The sequence below is a fragment of the Micropterus dolomieu genome, linkage group LG05 (genome assembly GCF_021292245.1).
Source record: "Micropterus dolomieu isolate WLL.071019.BEF.003 ecotype Adirondacks linkage group LG05, ASM2129224v1, whole genome shotgun sequence".
NCBI lineage: Eukaryota > Metazoa > Chordata > Actinopteri > Centrarchiformes > Centrarchidae > Micropterus > Micropterus dolomieu.
This window is the reverse complement of record NC_060154.1, coordinates 18606664-18625183: the sequence shown is the minus strand read 5'-3', so window position 1 is coordinate 18625183 and position 18520 is coordinate 18606664. Positions and strand designations below refer to the sequence as shown.

At 43.8% G+C, this 18520-nt stretch overlaps 2 protein-coding genes across 6 annotated transcripts in view; both read right to left on the bottom strand.

The window, feature by feature from the left end:
* Positions 1–18520, bottom strand: part of agbl4 (AGBL carboxypeptidase 4) — a 317541-nt gene that overhangs the window by 78423 nt on the left and 220598 nt on the right. The gene's annotated exons all lie outside the window — the stretch shown is intronic.
* Positions 1–18520, bottom strand: part of bend5 (BEN domain containing 5) — a 39974-nt gene that overhangs the window by 9259 nt on the left and 12195 nt on the right. The window contains exons 1-4 of one of the 4 annotated variants that reach the window (XM_046048787.1): positions 4314–4567; positions 4132–4190; positions 2893–3023; positions 1536–2016 (exon numbers count right to left, since the gene is read on the bottom strand). In XM_046048787.1, the coding sequence (XP_045904743.1) occupies positions 1536–2016; positions 2893–2994 (583 nt within the window). In that variant the 5' untranslated portion in view covers positions 2995–3023; positions 4132–4190; positions 4314–4567. Of the gene's footprint in view, positions 1–1535; positions 2017–2892; positions 3024–3908; positions 4045–4131; positions 4574–18520 lie in introns of those variants that run through there. The other 3 variants (XM_046048786.1, XM_046048785.1, XM_046048789.1) reach the window with 3 other exon arrangements.

The window sequence follows — 18520 nt, the reverse complement described above, 5'->3', positions numbered from 1 at the left end:
CTCATTCCCTACAGTATCTAGTAACATGTGGCCACAAGTTTTCTGGTCTGTACCAGTGGAACAGTGCCCGCCTGCTTCCCGCCTTGGGCCTAGGCTTGCCTCGAGACAGGTGGTTATTTTAGCCCAGTAACTAAGCTGGCTTGGTGGCTGGCCACGCTAAGCTCCAATGTGGCTGATGAGTTTTAATATCAGTCAGTGCACTCCATCCCCTGCCTGACAGCACCCCAGGGTGCTCTAATCTTTAGCCTGTCCATTAGATGGTCTCGCCAGTAGCCAGGCGCCTCTGTCCCAATCTACACGGGGACTGAGGTTAACACCAGCATCTGGCAAAGCTTGAGTATGTACACTGCTGTGCACTGCAATGACACCACTTTTAATCACACTTACAACTACAGTGCCTTTTAACTTCTTGTATTGTAGTTACTACTTTAGTACCGGATTTATTAAAATCCTATTGCTGGATTATAATCTTATTGTTGTATTATGTATGTCTGTCTATTAACTATTACGCCTATCTGTTAAAGTTTTTTTTTTAACTGCCACTTTCCCAACTTCCTGCTTGTACTACACCCAGATCTATCTTTAAATTTTCTTTTTATCCAAATTCTTCTTAGCAAACTTGGGCTACACACGAACCATTATTGTTGTATGAATATTAATGTATTGAAACTGGGCTATCCAATATAAATCTGAAATAACTTCAGACTTATTGCACTGTATTAGCAAAACTGATCGACTTTAAACTGCTACATGGAGTATTAGAAATCCATAAAGTATATCGTAATAAAACTTCAGACCAGTTAACTCCTTAAACATCTTAGTAAACATCTTTTACTCTGCTCAGAGCAACTTGCAATGAGTGAGCAGGTGGGTTTCTGTATAATTCAGTTCTTTGACAGAACATATGAGAGGACTGAACCCACAACCTTATTCTGTTTAAGGATAGTCACTCGCCACTGCCAACCAAAGATGCAAACCAAACTAAAGCAACTAAACTCAAAGTTGATCCAGTTTAGCTGTTAATTTTAGAAGAAAGACATTAATTTGAAACAGCACTCCACAATGCACATGTTCATCTACATTAAAAAGACAAAGTCTGAAAAGTATCGCAAAACTACTCAAGGGCCTGTATCTGAAAACATTTTTCACAGCGTAGCAATATTGCAGTTGCAGTTTTTTTTTTTAAACTTAACTGCAATAAACCATTATGTTTGGCATTTGTCACTTTTCTTAAAAAAGATCCTATCAATTCAGAGGGGGTGCAATTTGCGCATTGTGTCGACATGTGATTATAATGCGTCCACACACTAGCCTCCCACAGACGTTACTGTCCAAGACTGACTTTCTAAGAATATATATATATATATATATATATATATATATATATATATATTCATTTTTCATTCTCAATACCAAATGCTGTGAGTTTCATATACATTTTCTTTAAATGACTGTTAGTTCAAGGGTACTAATACACTTTGTGGCATAGGCTGCAGTGGTTTTAAGTGTTGGTATGCATGCTCCTGGTCCCTCACCGCTGCCCAGTCTCATGAGAAGTACGTCTTGCAGCCTCCTATTGAAGTCCCTCAGTTCTTTGACTTCTGTCAGCAAGCTGCCATATTCCTTTAGCTTCTTGGCTTGTTGCACCAGCTGCCTACGGGTTCTCTCCAGTTCCTGCTGCAGCCTCCTCATCTCCTCCTCCTGTTGCCTGTAACTATGAACCAGCTCCTCGTACAGGACTCTAGGAACCACGGCTGCAGCTACCCCAGACACACAATCCGTGTCCACCTCCAAATGCTGTTGTTGCTGCTGCTGGTGATGATGTTGCTGATGCTCTGCCTCCATATCTTCGTCTTCGTCGTCTGCATCCTCTCCCTCCTCAGCCAGCCGGTCCTCATCCAGGTCCTCTTCGCCCTCCACACAGGAACTGGCTGCATTTCTCTCAAGGCGAGCCACTACTGCTGCCAAGCTCTTAGAGGAGTTGGAAAGGGGGCGTCCATGGTCCTGAGACAGGGCCTGAAGAAAATAAGAACGGTTAATATAGGGGACAAATAGGTCAGTGAAATGAAATGAAAAACTACAAAGATGAGAATAAGTCATCATCACCATCATCATAATCAACACTTAGAGGGGAGAACAGATATAAAAAACACACATAAATCTAAAAATGACAAGACAGACACACTGCAAACGGTTTGTTGTGACTGTGTGGATCTCAGTAGGAACTGGGAGGCGAGGATTCACTGAGTTCTATGATGAGCCGCTCAGAGGATTTGTCTGTGAAAGGGCAGCTGTCCAGAGTGCTGAATTTGTGTTAATCCAGCATATGGTAAAAATAGCGTGGGGGATTTTGAGTGTCAGCCAAGTTTATGGAAATGTGACATTGTATCAATACCCTGTATATAAAAATATAAGACTATTGCTGTGTATCCATCAACATGACACAAGCAGTCTCATATGCGCCCACACTTAAGGTGTTTGTATAAGCTATTTTAAGGGAGCAAAAGTATTTAGGGTCCTCACTGACATGAGACAAGATTGTCAATATAAGTTTGAATATTGGAATAGTTTGTTACTTGATTTTGATGAATTATTGAAAGTAATCTTTGCACACACCAGTACTAACATGGCTGATTTTAATGTGTTATTATATACCATCATAAAATTGTGTTATTTATATGGTGCTACCTACAGATGCCATAATTTAAGACTCACCCAGGGGAAGAGTGATTGTGATGATCACACACACACATGATATGATGATTCGGGTGTCATTGTAAATAAAAGCACAATCTGGTGAGGAAGCGTCCATTACACAGTGCTGCACATTCAAGTGTATAAACTAGTTTATTCTAAAGTAACACAACTACAGTCAAATTAAGATGAGCCTACCTTTTTATGCCTGAGTGGCATTCTGTCCTCTCCAAAATTGTTCTCAATAGAGTTTCCTGAATTCTTGATAGACATCTTGGGAATTTTCATCTTCTTTTGCATTATACTGTCTTCAAATTCCTCTAATGTATCTGTGAAGTGCAGAGACAAAGGCAGGAAGAAATTCATAAAGTGTCCCAAAAGTTAGATGGATTTTCATAAAACATCAAAGTACCCACATATTTCATCCATTTGTGCAACTCGGCCCGAGGGCGTGTTGTCTCTCCATTCTGCTAGATCAAACTAACTTTAGCGCCTTCAGCCTAGAACTAAAATGTAAGCTTTACAGAGGAGTGCGATACAAATCGCCCTGGCTATACAGGGCTTTCACATTACTGCATCTGTGAAGGTGTTAGTTAGATCGGACGGATCTTGCAGCCCAGACAGCTCAGATTCGGGGATTAACGTTAGTGATGTTAGCTAGTTAAAGCTCGAGCATTCAAAGCTCAGTGAGCAGACATTACTGTAATTGTAGCTAACGTTAAGCAAATAATTTCTTTTGCACACTTGCTGATGTTATGAAACACCCATGATGTTGACATGTTACTGACAGAGAGGTTGCTATATGGTGTATGCAGTGAGGCGATGACTGCAGCACCGCATCCTCTCTGTGGCACAAACCAACACATAATTCAGCTAACAAGCTAACCGCAACGACTAAATTTTGAAACCTCTACAAATGGTAATAGGTGAACCACGGGTTGTGACATGTCTCTATAATGTAGCGACAGCTCGGCGTCTGCACGCATTTAACTAGCGTATCGGCGCTAACATGCTAACACGGAACGAATACAAACCAAGCTAGCAAGCGTTAGCTACGTGTTGTAAACAACCGTTGTGACTGGCTAACGTTGCATGCCACGTATTTAGCGAAACAACCAGCACTACTCTATCGAGACAAGAGAACTAACTCTTTGAACACGACACTCTGGATGTAAAAATCTGTAAAGAAATGACGACAAGGTATGACTACCTACCAAACTTATCTTAGCATATCTAACTAGCATATCTAGCTAGCCACAGCCGAGGACGCTGTTGTGGCTATCAGTGTCAGATTCCAGCTGATCACGTCCTGACAGATCGGACAAAAGGACTTGATTTGACACATGTCGGAGTTTCGCGCACGTCAATGATACTTGGTCAGACAGACAGAAACAGCATTAAAAACAGAAAGGCAGATGTGTTAAAAGGGCAACTTACCTGCAAGGGCAAGGATCTGTGCTTCGCACGGCTGGCCTGCGCTGCCATTCTCTTCAGTTCTGTGAACCAGATACACCTTCTGATTATCAAAATCTGTTTTGTGCAGAGGTCTGAAATCTTCGACATTTGAAACGGGTAACGCGTAGCACATATCGTCTTCAAAGAATCTAACAAAAGCATACATTATTTACTTCTCTTTGGTCCTGCACTTTGGATATGGTTGACAGTTTTTCCTCACAAAGTATTAAAAAAAAATATATACACATAAGGGGGTTGGGGATGGTTGGTGTCTGCGCTCGGCTACTCATGCCTGGTCCACATCACCAGAGTAGATCATCAAGGCATAAGTAATAGACATGACATTAACTCCGCTGTCAAGAGATGATGAGATGTAGAAGCATTCACATACAGTTTCGATTCATTTGTGTCAGAAACATATGAAACTCAATTTCCCCTTGCACCTGTAGTGTAAAGTTAATTATAATATTGCAAAGGTTTTTAAATTTCTATCAGATTTTAAAGATTTTTAAAACCAGATTTACAAAAATACTGATTTAAACGTAAACATATTTTAAAACAAAGACATAATTATATGGGAAATATTTGTTTTTATATTTTAAGCATTTCTTTTAAGTGATTAGGCAGGATTTGTCAGTAGTCCTGGGTCATTACCCTTATCAGTTTAGACACCCATTACTTCTCATTCTTTCTTCTAAAGGAATTGTTTCAAGGAACTACAGTGAGAAACGCCACCGAGATGATTACCTGCCTGGTCAGATTTCATTGGTCTCTGTGTGCTTTCAGGTGTACACTTCTCATCTGTTCCTTGTATCACAGAAAGACTTAAGGCCAGCTGACAGAAACGAACTCTTTGTTATTGTAAGACAGCCAGGTGGTTATACAACAGGATGGATTTCTCTCAGTTGTTACTCTAATGGAGAGCACCACAGTCGATAAATGACACTAACAATTTCGTTCTGCTTCGGCTGCTGTAATTGAAAAGTAACTGATGCAGAACTATATGGAGCCCTTTTTCTTCTCTGATTTTTCATTTCATAGTTTTGGGCATTTAGTTAGTTATGATTGGCCCTGTTTCAAATGCCAGAGTCTGTTAGATGCATACAGGAGAATTTAAAAAACAAACAAACAAAGCAATGACAATAACTCTCAGAACATTTTATTCCAGTTATTGGAGCAGTATTTTGGGCTGTTTTTAAAACAAGTGAGTGGTTAGCTGGTCTGCCAACTACAGTATGCTACAGTATTCACTCTTCTGTGAAGAAGCAATAAGTAGAAATGTCAAAATTTGATTGACAAAAGTAAGATTTTGAAAAATGTTTTAATAAATTGTATAATAGAAGTAACGATTCATTTGAGTTGAGTGGATTTCTCTAGGTGGAGCCATCATCTCTCTCTCTCTCTCTCTCTCTCTCTCTCTCTCTCTCTCTCTCTCTCTCTCTCTCTCTATATATATATATATATATATATATATATATATATATATATACTGATACTTTGGCGAGAGTCCCACAAACTATAACAGGAGTGAGAGTGATAGACAAGAGATTTGAGCAGCTTCTCAACAAGTCGAACAGAGGATTACTGCTAATCTAAGCTTCTGTTCAATGGCTCTCCTGTCCTCGAGGCTGGGCTTGTCAACATAAGGCAGCTCAGTTTCTAGAGCTACTAGAGATCTTCGAAGTGGCCAGTGTTTAAAGGGGAATGCCACTCCATTTAAGTCTTGCATGATGTTATTCCTGCGGCCTGGAGACGTTCAATCAAACTTTACAACAACTTTCTCCTTAAGTTAGAGTTTAATGGAGATGCATCAAAGACGGGAGACTGCCTGGGGAGACAATAAAAGTTGAGCTCCCCAAATTTATTGACATTTCTAAATGTGACAATGTTCATATTTTCCAAGAAAATCCCTCTGAACACATTATAACTCTTCTGGCTTTTTTCAGAACAACCCTCAATGAAGTGGTACATTTCTTGTGAACTCACCTGTTATTTCCATTTCACTATTACCTGTGTTGTCATCATATTATTCATGATAGCAGAATTCATAGAACTGACTGTAATCTTACACATTCACAGTTGCTTAACTTACAATTCCTTTTATATATTAACTAGTTTTTATATGGTACTGAACATCGTGTCAGCCTCTGTGAGAACCATTTTCAAGCACCATAAGTCTCTAAACTTATCCACCCCCTACTGCCTTTTCCTCACTATAATTATTTCATAGTATGTTGCTCCACTGCTGAACTCTCTTGTTCACGACTACCAGGTCAACACTCGAATGAACACACTGTTTTTGCACTTGTTTTTGTGTAATATATAGAAGGTGTACAATTTTATATAAGAACTTTAAGGCTGATTGGTCACTGCAGCATCAAGGCCAGTATTTATTTATATTATGGTAGTAATATATTTTCTTGATTATCTAAAATAATATCATTAATGTACTATATACCTTTGCAATGAGTGTATATACTATATTATTGGACTATTTACATGTAATTACAGAGGGACTGGCCCCACTTTCAGTTAATTCTAAATTGACCTTTCCATATCCAAAACATTCCATTATAACACTTTAAATATCAGTTAAATGCTGTGTGCTCATTGTTGTGTGTTGACTTATCACCATTAGGAGCATTAAAAGCACAGCTGCTATTTATTTAATAAATCTCATCAGCTCTTTTTTTTTAAATAGTCACTCAAGCACACAAAATCCATACTGAGTTGACATAAAATATTGACATGCTAATTAGCTGAAGCTACGGTGATACATTAAAGCTGAAGGAATAACTTTAGATAACATTTTCGTTACGTTTTATCTCGGAGGGCAGTTCATCAGGTAAAGACTCGAGGCAGGACAGAAGCCAGACATCATGTCCTGCCTATTAGCTCCACACTGCCTGGCTCATCTATCTTTATTGGTCATCCATTAGCCTGCATTAAAGGGAGACACGGGATAATAGCAGTAATGATGCTGATGATGGAATTAGACTGCGGGTACACACGTCATCGTTGCAGTGTTGCGCCTGGAATCATAAAGAGTTCCCACAGACAGACAGACGGAAAGATAGACAGACATAAAACAAATTACCCCTATTATGCTTCTTATCAGTGTATGCGTGTAAATATGTGTGATAGAGGAATATGGTAAGAAAAGGGGACCAAGATGAGGTCTTGCGATTTAGGTGAAATATGTCTTTGCTTATGTTACTGCACGTAGACAGTCAATCTAAAGGCAGCGCCTGTGCCAACCTGCAGGATGGACAGATGCTGGTACAGGTGTGTGCGTGATGATGGTTGGCAGGGTCGAATGCCAGCCTGAGCAGCAGTATACAGACAACAGACAGCAAAATGACGAAGCCAGGCATTAGACAGCCGGCATGGAGGGATCATTAAGGCAACTTTCTGGAAAAATGCTCCAAGATCGTGAAAGCACTGTGCGAAATGAAGATATGGGTGTCTGGTTCTAAGGTGACAGATTCAGAGAAGAGTAAACGTCTTTTATGGGCAATGTGTTGCTACGATCAATCACAACTGTTTATGTGGTAAAACCGTTTTCCTATTTGGGTTGGAGGCATCTCACCAGTCTTTCTCTTATTATGCCTCTTAATTAGCTCTGCATGAATTACTAATCAACCATGAAGAAGGCATTCACCAATTTAAAAAGTGATAGCCCATGAAATGAACAGCACAGCCGCATACAAGCACATCAGTTACTAATGCCGCAGGGCCTCAAAACAGACCTTTGACTGAAAGAGAGAGACAGAAGACTGGAAGAGAGAAAGACGTACATGGAGCGCGCGCACACACACACACGCACACACACACACACACACACACACACAGAGTCAAACCTTATTGTGAATAAATCCTTCATTAAGTATTTAGAATGGTATCAGCGCTGGGCCTGCCATCGTGTTGTGAATACTCAGTGATCCACCCAGGAGACATTGATCTTCTTCATAAGGAACATAATGGCCACCAGAGAAATACTGATCATATTTCAGCCCCAGTCAATACAGTTCATTAGGGCCGCTCTACCTCCTACTGCGGCCCTGTATTGATCCTGCCAGTGTAACCAGACTGTTATTCTCCGCTAACTAGATAGGGAACTCACAAACCTGTAATTTATACAGTGGCAACAGCAAGTCGAACAATAGGCTACAGGGAAAAAACAAGCAAAAATATCAAAAAGAAAGAAGATTGACCCATCTGTGTAAGAGCAGTGTGGAGCATCTGTCTCTGTGTCCTTTCTGCGTCAGCATCAAATGTCAGACACGACACAAGAAATCCTAAAAGTATCAAGGCTGTCCACGGGTTTCAGAGAGAATTTTTTCTTATGCCTCTAATACTTTTTCCACCGTCTCCTCTCCTCTAATCTCCACTTATCTGGCAGCCAGGTGAGCCGTAGCACATGGCTGGTGGGCAGGCTTTGGTCTGTGGGAATACAGCTCATCTTAATGGTATTTCTCCCCCTTTTCCTTCTCTTCCCTTTGCTTCTCGTACCTTTTCCTCCAAGGCGGCTGTCAGACATAGACGGAGGCAGCCAGAGAACTTCTCATTGCAGCTGTAGCTGACAGCAGGGCAGCAGGGAGCCGCTGGATTGGACGAGCGACTGCAGCCGCACGTCATGCAGAGGGGCAGCCAGGCTCACAGGTGCACAGCATCTGACAGATAATAACAGATAAAACCCAGGCCAACCAGCAGCTCGCTTCTCGCTAGGGGTTGGGAGACCCGTGGTGGTGGGGTGTTGGGTCAGATGGGGGGACAGGGGCATGTTGAGGGGTAAAGTGCTTTGACAACTAGCAGCCATTACCACCAGCAAGCCAGACACACGGACGTGCTAGTCAAGGACAAGCAAGGTCACAAATCTCAAATCCCTCCCCAGAATCATTTCTGCAGCTTACTGTACACTTGGAGGATGTTAAGATTGATTCTGAGCTTAATACAGAGTGTTTGTGCAGCTGCTGCATCTGAAAAAGCACATCAAAACCCAGCAGTCGCCTTATAAGTTTATTTTTTTCTTCCATTACTTACACGGGTTTTAATTTCTGTTGAAAGAGCTGTGAGTCTCAATGTAAAATAAAATTTGTTTATGCCAAAAAGCGTTTTTCTTTGTATCCTCGTTCTATTTCATGTTTTTATTCATATCCAAATCTGCTTTTCATCTTAGCGAGCAAACCTAAACTCCAGCGAACAAAATGCAAACACAGTTTCATCAGTTTAAGCTAAAAGAATGCTGACCGGAACATATTTAAATTTGTGGTAAAATACAATATTTGTTTGCAATCATGTCCACTTATGTTGGCCTAGTTTCACATCTACCTGCAACTAAAAAAGTACAGAAGCACAGTATCGCACAACCCATCTTCAGCCAGGACCCACAGTGAAAAAGTGTGTCCCATGTCATGCATCTCCACTGCCATGCAGATGCAGGATGCCAGCTGATGTGACAATGGGAAACACAGTCTTTCTATCACTGCTGAGACACGTGTAGTTCTGTGGAGGAGGAAGCAGTCAAGACAAATCTGGCCATCAGTAGCTGCACGGCCTGAGAAACACAGGCTGACAACCGTCCACCTCTGTTCCCTCTGAGCTGCTGCCACTGAGGGGCAGGTACAGACAATTTCAAGGTGCAATACAGGCAGTTTTTGCTTTCCCATAAATTAAGTGACTACATCTGCTGAGGTTTGACAATATTGTTGATCATTAACCAAGAATCTATAACTATCCTCACATTTCTCCAAAACTCACTTGCTGTCCGTACTCTGTTTTGGGCAAATATTTCTCAATCTAAAAATCTAGCTTACATTTTTTACTTTAATTACTTTTAAAATCTGATCAACATTAGCACTTCACTCAACATTTCTGTTGCTGAATGTCCTCTCTAACCAGCCTTACGACTGTGACTGGCCTGAGAAAATCTGTATCATTCCTTGGTCTCCAATAGAGGTCAGTGCAAAGTCACACACTAACACAGAGGACAGCAGGGTTGCATAAAAGAGTAGGAGGATTTCCAGAATTTAAAGGACTTTTAAGCATCTGCTGTGTGGAAGTTTCCTGAAGAAAGACCGAGGCTGCCATTCTGTAGTTGAACCTGACAGTTGACCCGCCAGTGAAGGCAGGGCAATTAAAACTAGAATTTCCCTATGGAAATCAATAATGTATTATAATGTTATTTATACATACAGCACTCTATATACATGTAAGAGTATGTGAGTGCTACTCTGCGTGTGGAGCATACATGTAGAGTGCAGATCTGCGTGTGGAGCATACATGCAGATCTGACAGAGGCTGATAATGACCTTGACCGTGACAGCGGGTATCTCCTGTCCGGAATATTCTCATATGAACAATTAAGCAGAGTGACAGGTTATCATATTAACAATTTAGCAACAGGTATCCATATTGTTAGCAGATCGCCCAGACGCTCCGATTTTTAGAATTCCATAGGCTCTAAAGCAAAGAGGATGCAATAGGTTGTGAATAACAGTGATAAAGTGTGTAGAGCCAGCACATCGTCTCCACACACACACACACACTCACACACACACACACACACACACACACACACACACACACACACACACACGCACACACACACACACACAGAGTCCAAAAACTCAATCCACCAGCCATAACACAGAGACAGAGTGGCATCAACCTCTATTATCTAGTCCCTATGCTGCTAACACAAAAGGCTCCCTGGAACAAAAATCCAATCAGTCCTCTCTAGGAGGATTTGCTCCACAGCAGTGCTCCGCAACACTGGTGGCTCTGCTGGTGACAAAGAAATAATCTCAGAGCCCACAGCCTGTTTACTGCCTCGTCACATCGCCCTTTTTAGAAAGCGGACAGACAGAGTCTACGCTTTTCTGTTGTCATTTACTGTCCTCTGAGTTTAGCACTCTATCTCTCTCTCTCTCTCCTTTTCTGCATGCAAAAACATGAAACACATGGTTGACTGTGTGTACAGTGCGTGAAATTACCATATTTGCGACACAGGGAATATTTACTCTAAGCATTAGTAATATATGCTTGACAAAAAACAACCTTCAGGCATATATGCTACAGACAGGTTTTAAATAATTGTTTGATGACAAATATTTTGAAAATATTTTCAATACTGTGCTGCCCCTTACTCACTCACCCTCCCCTTTCTTTCTGCTTCCTATCTCTCACAGTCCTCCATTCTTTGTCTGGTAAATTATCACACTCGTTCTCCATTCATTAGTATGCTGCTGCTTATTTAGCTACGCTGCTGAGAAGCCTTCAACAAAATCAACTGGAAAATACTCAATATGAAGCGGCCAGCATGTCCCTCTCCTTTCCTCCCTCCCATTCTTCATCTCCTTCTTTGTTTGTTTTATGTTTTTTTTAACCACATCAAAATGAAAGCATAGTCCCCTATAATGAAGAGGAGGGAGATAAAATATGCAAATTCACAGGGAAAGGATATAATTAGGGCAATAATAGGAAGTGTTGTTTTCACAGCTGCTCATTTACACAAAAGCCTGATAGTATTTTTTTTTTTTTACAAGTAATGTTCTTCTGTTTTTTCCTCTTTCCCTCCCTCCCTCGCTCCCTCCCTCCCTCAAGGTGCAAAGTCTTGTGCTCCACAAAAAAACAAATCTCTGCAGCTCTCCAGTCTGAAAGCCAGTCAACCACACAGTGATCGAGCCACCCAGAGATTTCTATCAGCACAGGTATGTACCAACGGCCTGGATAGCAAGCAGGAGGTTGCATCCAGACCTGTCATTCCACCATACCCGTGTCAACTCAGGCTAACATTGAAACACTGAAGCACTAGTGATAGGGCTGGATGAATGTGCAAGAATAGCTCACCCTTGCTCAAAGGACAGGACAAGAGACCCAAAAGAAACACTTGAAGGTTTCTGTTTGTTGTACATAGATAAACTGCTGCCACTGGTTGTTTTGCTTTCAACAATTAAAGGAGACCTGGTGAAGTGTTTAAGAAAATTTAGTATAAACAGTTTTCCGTATTTTAAAAGGGGTGACAAGGTCATAATTAGCATTTCAGAGTAATACAGGGAGCATGGCTAAAAGGTGCTCAAGATTGCTTCACACTTGCTACTTTGATGGCTAGGTCTTTGTTGCTTAATTCTAAAAAAAAAAAAAAGTGTGGTTATAGAAAGATGAGAGTAAATGAGGATGAAAAGAGTGCTTAATGAATGAATGTAGGTTTCTTATGTTTCAGCTTTACTTAAAGGGGGGTTGGTCGGGCAGATAAAAATCGGCTGATGAAAGTCAAAAACGAAACTGATATACATGATGGGTTCACTTTCATTTATCTGCAAGAATAAAGAAAGAAATATTAATGTTCTGACATGAACACGTTTTCTTCAAAGTCAAACAGTATTGGTACCACCACAAAAGAGTTTAAATAATCTCCTTGTGTTTCATGAAGCAAGCATTTCAGAGGATTTAGAGAGGCAGCGGTGAGTTTCTTCACCAATATGACAGACCTCCACGAATACAGTTTGCAAGAAGACCAAGAAAAGTAGATAATATTCAAAACAATAGCACCACCACAACAAAGACATAAATACATGATATATCACTGTATTGTTTGGATGGTTGCCCAGACTTTCATATGAACAAAAGGAAGCTATTAAATTACTGAGAGAAGGCCAGGCTGGTGCATTGTGTAAATTAGAGAACTCTGTTGACCCCACGTTCACACTGCAGACAATTTAGTTCAAAGTAATCCCTGTTTTCTAACAAGTGTTATGCAAACAGAAAGGCACTGTTAATGCTGGTGCTTCCTTGGAGAGAAAGCAAGACTCATTGGAGTCCAGTGGTGTAAAGTAGAGGCAGTGCTTAACACTGGATGTTATCTGTCTCGCGCACGAGCAGGTCGAGTATTTAATATCAACAAAGTCACCTGTGACCTGGGATGATGCGGGGCGTAGCTTATATTGTATAAGCCCACGTCATCAAAAATGTCCCTTGATTCTTCTCGCAGTTAATTGGCGAATGCAGGTTGAATTGAAGGAAGGAAGGAAGGAAGGAAGAGAGAATAGCCGTCATATTGTCGCAAGAAGCCCTGCAACCGCGTGGTTGGAGCTACGGTTTCGTCCTCCAAGGGCTGCGGTTAATTAGTACGGCTGCGCTCCTAAACCTGCTGTTAGATCGGTGTTTTCGCCAGAAATCAGCACGGGTTGAGGGCAAGATAGCGCGTGGCTCTCCAGCTTTGGAGTTAGGCCGACGAGGTAAGTTTTTCCTTAGTTTAAAAATAAATTGTTGTTTTTCTGACTGAGGAGCCTGTTTTTGGATCTCCTTGACTAGTTTGTTATTGATTGTTTCACGCTTAGCAGTAATTCTTAGTTGAAATTGTAGGCTCTCTGCCGAGTGTTTTAGCTCGTTAAAGCATGTCAAGTAAACTTTAATTTATCCTTTGGTAAATAGTGTTGGCTCCCCGGTAGACTTAAAAGAAGCTACATATATGGGTGAATTTATTATTATTTTTTTGGTTACTGGGTGAAGGAGAGTTATTTAATTTGAGTTCAAATAAAAGACAGACTCTCTCTGATCTGTTACTCTAAGTGATTTCGCTTATGGGTATAATTGACTTTTATTGTTAAAAGGGGGAGTTATTTTCATTTTATCTTTAATAACAAGGCAAAGACAAAGGAGCTTGCTTTGATCTGTTAACAGTTATTGTTGTGGGAAAAAAAAAAAAATATATATAAAAGCTGCATAAATATGCAGGGTCCCACCATGTTAGGGACACGACATGTTTGTCGCTCCTGCATGGCTCCACTGCTGGCTGCAGATGGCCATAATGAATGCCCCACGTGCCTCGGTATTACTCACTTGAGAGAAGGGCTGTCTGACAGTCAGTGCATGAATTGCAGTTTTATGCCACGGGAACTGAAGCTAGCTCGGCGAGCGGAAGTGGACGGACTGCAACTTGAAGGCCAGTTGCCTTCATCTGGTGTGGCCTCACAGGTGCGGAGTAGACATCATCGTCCCCCACTTTCAGGTGCCCCCCCTAGAAAGAAAGCCAAGAAGGTGGATGGTTTGGCAGCCAAGGTAGACACACTAGCCTCAGAATTCGCTGAGATTAAGGGGTTGCTCCTTAACCTTCAGCCAGGCAGGGGCGCTGCAACCAGTGTGGACTGCCCAGCCGGGAGCCCCACCCCTTGAGGATGGGATGACGACGCCCTGTCTACAAGGGCTTCCTGCAGACAGTTCTGCGATGACAGACCTGGCCAGGGAGAAGTGGAGGCTTCCACCCGTGCTTCTGAGCAGACGGGGAGCGGGTCCAGAGCAGGCTCGGAGGCTGCCCATGCCACAATTAAGCCAGTATGGCACTGGCGCGCTTGGGCTTGGATGAAGCACCAACTGCAGGTAGTATGCATTCTTTAGGCATCTCCCGCCTGAGGAGGGTTTTTCTGTGCCACCTTCCCAGCCATACATCGAGGAGCTCCACAAATGCTGGCCAGACTCCAAAGCTTTTTCTCACCACACCACTGACAGCAGGGCCTTGGCTGCCATGCAGAATGCCAGCAGTTACGGGTTGGGCCAGATGCCGGCTGTAGAGCCAGTTATCGCATCCCTCATTGTGTCACCCACTGAAGTGTTAAGACCAGATGCTTGCTGTCCTAGGTCACAGTGTTGCATTACGGATGACTTTCTGGTGAGAGGTTATGATACAGCAGCACACATGGACCATATTGGAAATCTTTTTCCCACCTGATGTTAGCTCTCGCCGAGTCGTGGATGCTTCTCTCCAGAGCCTCAGTGATGCAGCTTTGCAGGCATTTGCCCTTATGACCAGAGAGGTAGGTTGGTAGGCTAATGGCAACACTTACCCCTGGCTCGTTGCCAGGTCTGGCTGGCCCAATCCCCACTTTTGGAGCCAGGCAGGCCTGCGCACTCTCCCTGTAGTACCAGGGGAGCTGTTCGGCCCAGCAGTGCAGCAGGCTTTGGAGCGGGGAATCCAGGCTAACCAAACTAGGCATCAGTTTGCTAGCCTTCAGGGGCCTACACCCCTTCTGAGACAGCAGCCTTCACAGTGTTATGGCAACAGTCGCCCTTGTATGCATGCTCGTCCCGGTGGCTTCCCACGAGCTTCACAATCCTTTGAGCGGTCAGATCACCGGTGTCAGGTGCCAACACAGTTTGCGCCTCAGACGCAGAGGGGTCGGAGCTCGGGCTATCGGCCCCCCAGGGATCCGCGGCCGGCTGTCGGACGCTTCTCCCAGCAGCACCTCAGTTGCTGGGAAAGCTGCACTACAGACCTGTGGGTGGTGACCACACTTTCCCGGGGGTACAATCTTCAGTTCCGACGCCGGCCCCCAGTTTTCAGTTTGATCAGGCTGACCACTGTCACCAATTCCACGAAGTCTCAGGCACTGAGTCAAGAAATATCAACCCTCCTGGAAAAGAAGGCCATCAAAAGAACAGATCTTCAGACACAGCAAGGTGGGTTTTAAATTTTCAAATTCCAAAAAAAGAGGGTGGGTTTCGCCCTATACTGGACTTACAAGGGCTAAACAAATTTCTGAAAGAGTTGCCTTTCCACATGCTGCGTACAACAGATGTACAGGCCCCGAGGCAAGCCAGTGGTATGCAGATCCTTCCATATTTGGACAACTGGCTTATTTGTGCTCCGAGCCAGGAACAGGTGGAGCAGGACTCTGCCTCCCTTCTATGTCATGTGACAAGATTGGGCCTTACCATCAATTAAGCCATAAGTTGTCTGATACCCAGCCAAAGGGTGGTGTTCATTGGATTAACTCCGGACTCCTGTCACATGCTGGCATTCCCAACTCCATGGCGGGTAGAGGTCATACTCCAGCTTCTTCGTCATTTCCAGAGGGACAGGAGGTTGAGGTACAGCCTTTTTCTCAGGTTGATGAGTATGTTGACTTCTGTAACATCAGTGGTGCCGCTGGGCTTCCTGTATTTACGACCCTTCCAAATTTGGATCAATGGCCTCCATTTAGATCTGCAGTTACACAGATCCAAGAGAGTCCACCCGAGGCCCACTAGTGTTACGGCCATGGAGAGATGGGGCATATCTGTCCAAGGGCATCTCACTGGGTTTGATACCATACCTCCTGACGCGTCGCCCACAGGGCGGGGGTCAGTATGGCAGCACAGGACAGTGAGTGGCCTCTGGACGAGCCAGGAAAGGATGGAGCACATAAATGTGCTCAAGCTCCATGCTATCAGTTTGGCGCTGCACGAGTTCCTGCCGTATTTGAGAGGCAGGCATGTTCTTGTTCAATCCGACAACACGTCGGCTCTCTACCATGTAAATCGGCAAGGGGGCACCAGGTCAGCCACGTTGCTGCAGGTAACACGGCGACTCCTGGTATGGCCTTTCTCCCGCTTGGCCAGCCTCAAGGCCATGTACTTGCCGGGGCCACAGAACGTGGTGGCAGACTACCTCTCCTGCCAGATGCCTCCCGCTTGGGAGTGGAGACTCCACCCGGGCATGGTAGAGGAAATATGGGGCAAATATGGCACAGCAGAAGTGGACCTGTTTGCCTCAGAGTCTACAACCCACTGCTCCCTTTGGTTTTCACTGAGGGAGGAAACGAGTCCGTTGGGACAGGATGCCCTGGCACACCCGTGGCCAGATCGTCTCCTCTATGCCTTTCTGCCATTCCCACTGATAACAGTTACGTTGCACAGAGAACTGGCCAGGGAGACTCTGGTTTCCAGTGATGCTCAAGCTTTTAGATGGGGTCCCATGGTGCCTTCCCAGGAGGCGAAACCTGGTGTCGCAGCTGGGGGGCCACATCTGGCATCCGAGCCCGGAACGCCTGCAGCTATGGGTGTGGTCCTTGAGGGGCCTGACCCACTCCTCGAGTCGTGGAGCTATCTGGTACTGGAATCCCTACATCTCCCGCCTTTTGAGCCTCTGGAGCAGTCAGAACTAAAGTGGTTGTCAATGAAGGTTGCGTTTCTTCTGGCTATGGCATCAGTGAAGCGAGTGAGTGAGCTTCATGCCTTGTCAGTGAGTGAAGCATGCATGGAACTCTGATGGCACAGGAGTGGCACTTTGGCCTAACCCATCATTCCTCCGTAAGAGGTTGGCTCCAGCCCACTTTAATCAAGTCATTCAGCTAGCAGCCTATGACTCCTCATGTCCACGGGTTCCTGAAGCCGATTCAGCAGAACTGCTCTGCCCAGTGAGGGCCTTGAGGCATTACAAGCAGGCGACTGCTGGCTTTCGCCACTCTGATAGCCTGTTTGTCTGCAATGGGGGCCATAGGAAAGGGCACGCCCTGTCTAAACATAGGCTTTCCAGGTGGGCTGTTGAAGTTATCGAAGGAGCGTACATGTCAAAAGGACAACCTTTGCCTCTTAACATTCAGGGCCACTCTACCAGGAGTGTCCCCACTTCATGGGCAGCGCTGCGGGGGGTGCCTCTGAGTGAAATTTGCACTCCCTGCAGCCACCTGGGCTACACCATGCACCTTTGCCTGTTTTTATAGGGTTGATGTCGCTGCCCCCCATGCAGTAGCAGCAGCTGTCTTGCGGAAACCCTCTGGCCGTTCCCGATAAGGTGGGATTGGTGGGAGTGTTAAGCACTGCCTCTGGTGGTCAGGAAGAATGAAATACAACGAGAGTTATGTATGTAACTACAGTTCTATGAATTCTGGATGACCGCCAGAGCTCTCTGTCACTCAGAATCTTGGCGAGAAGATTTTGTAGGGACATTTTTCATGATGACGTAGGCTTATATAAGCTGCGCCCCGCATCATCCCAGGTCACAGGTGACTTTGTTGATATTAAACACTCGACCTGTGCGTGCGCGAGACGGATAACATCCAGTGTTAAGCACTGCCTCTGGCGGTCATCCAGAATTCATAGAACTGTAGTCACATATGTAACTCTCGTTCTTACTCCTCTACATTTATATGACAACTTACTTTTCAAATTTACATAAGAAATTTCTGAAATTGTCATTTATTACTAGTTTCTTATTAGTCCTTAAAAAAGTAATATTATTACTTAACTTATTACTGGGTGATACTATATTACTTTCCAGTGTTTGACAGCGGAGGGGGGGTATTCTAACTTTTGGCAGGTTTGTGCAGGGGTGTTCACGAGAGAGAGAGAGAGAGAGAGAGAGAGAGAGAGAGAGAGAGAGAGAGAGAGAGAGAAAGAGGGAGCGAGCAAGGAGATGCTGCACGAATATATGCTCCTCAATACAGCTCCTCAATCAAATATGATTTTAAATATGCCTTCACTACCACCCCCTTCACCCCCAAACAAAGCAGTCTCTCCCGACTTTTTAGCTAATATCATATTCATAACAGCAGCGAGGAGTGTGGTTTTCACAAAGCATATAGCCTAGGCCTAATGTTTCTTAACACCAGCG